Raw genomic sequence first — 5,129 nt, forward strand, 5'->3', positions numbered from 1 at the left:
CCTTTTTTTTTTTTTTTTTTTTTTTTTTTTTTTTTTTTTGAGATGGAGCTTCACTCTTGTTGCCCAGGCTGGAGTGCAATGGTGTGATCTTGGCCCACTGCAACCTCCACCTCATGGGTTCAAGCAAGTCTCCTGCCTCAGCCTTCCAAGTAGCTGGGATTACAGGTGCCTACCACCATGCCCGGCTAATTGTTTGTATTTTTATTAGAGGCAGGGTTTCATCATGTTGGCCAGGCTGGTCTCGAACTCCTGACCTCAGGTGCCACCTGCCTCAGCCTCCAAAGTGCTGGGATTACAGGTGGGAGCCACCGCACCCAGCCCTAGTGATGTTTCTGATGTAATTTTTTAAAGTTGGTATTGTTTGTCATGCATGACTGTGCAGTTTCTGTCCCATTAGTTGTAGTGGTCAGCTAATGATTGGACAGAGATTTCCTTAAATTCTGTGTACCAAAAACAAAAAATCTGCAGAGGGGTTCTGTATTTGTGTTGGGGCACACCTGCAATACTCAACCAAGAAGTTTACAATGTTGCTTCAGCCTTCACTATCTGCTTGTGCAAAATGCAAAGTTAGGGCACATGTAGAGCTTAGGGGCCTTCTCAGCTCTTTCCTAAGCACGTGTACTGCCCTGGTCATGGGTGTGTCTTTTTAGATTCCCAGAAATATGTTGGACCTTTTCAGAGTCCTATTCCTCAGAAACATCTCACTCCCTAACCTCTTCTTCCAAACTTCTTGGGTAGTCTGTTTGCCCCAGTTGCTATCATTGCTTCAGGCAACAGAGACTAAAGCGTTTTCACGTGAGTGTTTTCCACAAATGCTACCCAGGAGTAGCTTTAGCGCAAGGTGAGTTACAGTTACAAAGGCGAAATAAAGACAAACCTTTTTTTTCTTGAGATGGAGTCTCACTCTGTTTCCCAGTCTGGAGTGCAATGGTGCGATCTCAGCTCACTGCAACCTCTACCTCCCAGGTTTAAGCGATTCTCCTGCCTCAGCCTCCCAAGTAGCTGGGATTAAAGGCACCTGCTACCACACCCTGCTAATTTTTGTATTTTTAGTAGAGACAGGGTTTCACCATGTTGGTCAGGCTGTTCTGAACTCCTGACCTCAGGTGAGCCACCTGCCTCGGCCTCCCCAAGTGTTGGGATTACAGGCATGAGCCACTGCACCTGGCCAGGACAAGCCTTTTGATCAGGTCATTTTAGAGGGTCAGATCGGTTTAAGATAGTTTGTAAATGAGGTTTATTCTGCTCCCACCTGGACCTATACCTGAAATATGGACCATTATTTTCAAGGCTGCTACTGAATGAGGAGCAGGGGATGGGAACAGGGTAAGTTAAGTACCAGAAAGCTCACTGTTCTTACTGAGTTCCCTTGTTTTGAATAAGTTGCTGCAAGCTTTTAGTTAGTTTACAATGTTCTGAAAAAGTTGATTCTGACAGGTTTTGGCAGGTTTTTAAAATTGCTTTTGTGGAGTAATGGACTTCTGGAGTTCTTTTCTCTGCCATTTTCACTGACATCACTCCTTGATTCACTCTCAGTTCTTTGAAGTGTTTTTTTTTTTTTTTTTGTCTTTGAAGTTTAAGAGCTTAATTCGGATGTGTTGAGTTGAATATCTTGTATTAATTTTCCCAGAACATAGTATGTTATTTCAGTGCTGCACAGTCATGGTATAGTTGTGTGTTTTCATAGTTTCTTGAAGTAAGAATTATTACAAATACTTTGGTAATTTGGGCTGTGTTTTTCAGGCAGATCTGCTGGTCTTGCTCAGGCGTATTCATCCAGCTGTAGTCGTTTGATGTCTTTCCTGTGGCTGGTGGTCTAAAACATCCTTACTCCCATGTTTGGAGTCTTGGCACTGGCTGTTAGCTGAGCCTTTCTTTCCGCATCATTCAGCTAGGCTGAGCGTCTTTACATGCCACAGGAACGTTCTAAAAGACTGCAAGTGGAAGTTGCAAGGCCTCTCAAGACCTCTGCCGTCTTCTAATTGCCGCTCTAGCTTTTCAGCCACAAGTCAGGCCTTTTTCTTTCTTACGTTTTAATAATCTTGTTTTTCCTCCCATTATATTTTCATCTTTGATTGTTTCTTCTTTCAGTGGTATTTTGGTACAATACAGTGAGTTTTGTCTATGGGACTCTTTTTTTTTTTATTTGTTTTTTTTTTTTGAGACGGAGTCTCGCTCTGTCGCCCAGGCTGGAGTGCAGTGGCCGGATCTCAGCTCACTGCAAGCTCTGCCTCCCGGGTTTATGCCATTCTCTCGCCTCAGCCTCCCGAGTAGCTGGGACTACAGGCGCCTGCCACCACGCCCGGCTAGTTTTTTGTATTTTTTTAGTAGAGACGGGGTTTCACCATGTTCGCCAGGATGGTCTCGATCTCCTGACCTCGTGATCCGCCCGTCTCGGCCTCCCAAAGTGCTGGGATTACAGGCTTGAGCCACCGCGCCCGGCCTCAAGTGACCCTTCTGCCTCAGCCCCGCTGAGTAGCTGGTCCTACAGCCATGCACCACCATGCCTGCTAATTTTTTGGGAGTTTTAGTAGAGATGAGGTATTGATATGTTGCCCAGCTTGGTCTTGAACTCCTGGGCTCAAGCGATCCTCCTGCTTTGACCTCCCAAAGTGCTGGATTATAGGTATGAACCACAGTGCCCGGCCTACTCTCATCTCTTGCTGTTGTGAATAATGCTGTAGGGATGCAAATGTCTCTTCCATATAATTTCCTTTCCTTTGGGTGACATCTCATTAGTGGGACTGCTGGAACATATAGGTAATTTTATTTGTAGTTTTTTGAGGAACTTCCATTGTCTTCTTCGTGGTGGGTTTGCTAGTTTATTATCTACTCACCCATGTGGCTTAACCTTATTTTTGTTGCCTTAGGTTACTGTATCAACAACTGATAGGAGAAATAATAAGCTCATTTTCAAAGTGAATTTGTTAGAAATGGATGATAAAATACTGGTTGACTTCCGACTTTCTAAGGTATTTTTATGTTTTATTGTATTTTTTTCTGTGGAAATATTTCTATGTGAATTTTTTTAATGGCAGTATGTTTGTATATATGTGACATTTGTAAATAGAAGGTTACTTGCTTTTTTCATTTAATATTATAGCATATGTTTTGTTATCTGTTTTCCCAAACATTGTTTTTTTCAAATGACGTTTTCCTTATTATAAAAGTTTTTGTTGGGCGTGGTAGCTCACGCCTGTAATCCTAGCATTTTGGGAGTCCGAGGCGGGCAGATCTCGAGGTCAGGAGTTTGAGACCAGCCTGCCCAACATAGTGAAACCCCATCTTTACAATAAAAACCAAAAAATTAGCTGGGCATGGTGGCGGGCTCCTGTACTCCCAGCTACTCAGGAGGCTGAGGTAGGAAAATCACTTGAACCCAGGAGGTGGAGGTTGCAGTGAGCCGAGATGGTGCTATTGCACTCCAGCCTGGGTGACAATGTGAGAGACTCTGTCTCAAAAAAAGTTTCTGCGTTTGTGAAAAATGTAGACAAGCAAAAAATGAGAAAATAAAAGAATTCTAAATTTTCAGTGATCACCATTAATATTTTGAAGCATTTTAATATTTTCTTAATTTGTCTTTTAATAAAATTATGATTTGTTACAAATATTTCATTATAATTTAATGAACCTTTACCTGTTACAATAATTCTGTGATTGATATTTTATGCATAGATTTTTGTTCATATTTCTGATGATTTCTTTAGGAATTATTGATTCTAAGATTATAGTTTTACAGCCCTTGATATATAAAACCAAAATAACATTTTTCTCTGTTTTCTGAGAGATTGTGTGTGGCTCTAAAGAGGGTTGGAGGAGTAGCTGCTATGTTGGAGCATTTGCTGCAGTACTCTTTGTATTAGAGATTTGCTGCAATACTGTTTTTCAGATGCTTGCTATGGAATTAAATTAAGATCATAGTATAATGAAATTCTTCTCATAACTAAATCTGCTGGTTTTGTTCAATAGTGTTAGGACAACAAGACTTCAGTTTAGTTGTATAGCTTATCGTTAGTTTCCAAACCCTCATTGCCTATGGATTGTAATGACTTAGGTCCAGATATACCAACACCTGAAACAGATAGGATGCCACCTTTATCTGCTCTCTGAGCTCAGTGCAGTAGGAACAGTGATGGGCATGAAACCACATCAGAATTATTTGTGTAACAATTTTCTCTGCCAGGTTATTTGATCTTCATAAACAGGCCTAAAAGAAAATTGTAGCTAGACATATCTAAGGATGTTGCCACTAAAAAGAGATTGATTTTAGGGCATAATTTTGTTTTTGTTTTTGTTTTGACATTATTTTTTAATATTATTTCTAATACAGGGTGATGGATTGGAGTTCAAGAGACATTTCCTGAAGATTAAAGGGAAGCTGATTGATGTTGTGAGCAGCCAGAAGGTTTGGCTTCCTGCCACATGATCGGGCCATTGGCTCTGGGGAATCCTGGTGAATATAGTGCTGCTATGTTGACATTATTCTTCCTAGAGAAGATTATCCTATGCTGCAAACTGCAAACAGTAGTTCCTGAGTGTTCACCTCCCTCTTTATCCAAACATCTTCCAATTTATTTTGTTTGTTCTGCATACAAATAATACCTATATCTTAATTGTAAGCACAATTTTGGGGAAAGGATGAATAGAATTCATTTGATTATTCATGGGTGTTTAGTATCTGAATTTGAAACTCATCTTGTGGAAACCAGGTTTCAGGGGACATGAGTTTTCCAGCTTTTGTACACACATATCCCATTTTTATCAAAACATTTTGTTTAGTCCAAAAAGTACACATTTCTTCCATGTTGATTTAATTATAAGATGAACCAATAAAGACATAATTCTTGTGACTTTTGGACAGATTTATCAGTCTGTGAAGCGAAGCCAGCTTCAAAACATATCCCCAACATTTGTACTTATATTTTCAAAAAGGCCTGGCCAGTTACATAAACCTGTTTTTAAATTATGATGATTAATTAAAATTGCAAGTAGGCATTATTTCCAGTGTAGTTAGTAAAATAAATACTCGGCCTTTCAAGGAGAAGTTGAGCATAAACTCTAGTGTTTAACTAACCTTACTCTAAAATTCCTGTTGAACATCTTAAATATTTTCTGTATTTTCTACTTTC

At 40.1% G+C, this 5,129-nt stretch overlaps 1 protein-coding gene across 5 annotated transcripts in view; it reads left to right on the top strand.

Moving 5' to 3' along the window:
• CHEK1 (checkpoint kinase 1) overlaps positions 1–4,850 on the top strand; it is a 30,273-nt gene extending 25,423 nt beyond the window's left edge. For all 5 annotated transcript variants that reach the window (XM_017892305.1, XM_017892306.1, XM_017892307.1 and 2 more), the window contains 2 exons: positions 2,871–2,972; positions 4,331–4,850. In XM_017892305.1, the coding sequence (XP_017747794.1) occupies positions 2,871–2,972; positions 4,331–4,426 (198 nt within the window). In that variant the 3' untranslated portion in view covers positions 4,427–4,850. The remainder of the gene's footprint in view (positions 1–2,870; positions 2,973–4,330) is intronic.
• The last annotated feature ends 279 nt before the right edge of the window (positions 4,851–5,129 follow it).

This window comes from Rhinopithecus bieti, unplaced genomic scaffold, assembly GCF_001698545.2.
Source record: "Rhinopithecus bieti isolate Rb0 unplaced genomic scaffold, ASM169854v2 scaffold_20150, whole genome shotgun sequence".
Lineage (NCBI taxonomy): Eukaryota > Metazoa > Chordata > Mammalia > Primates > Cercopithecidae > Rhinopithecus > Rhinopithecus bieti.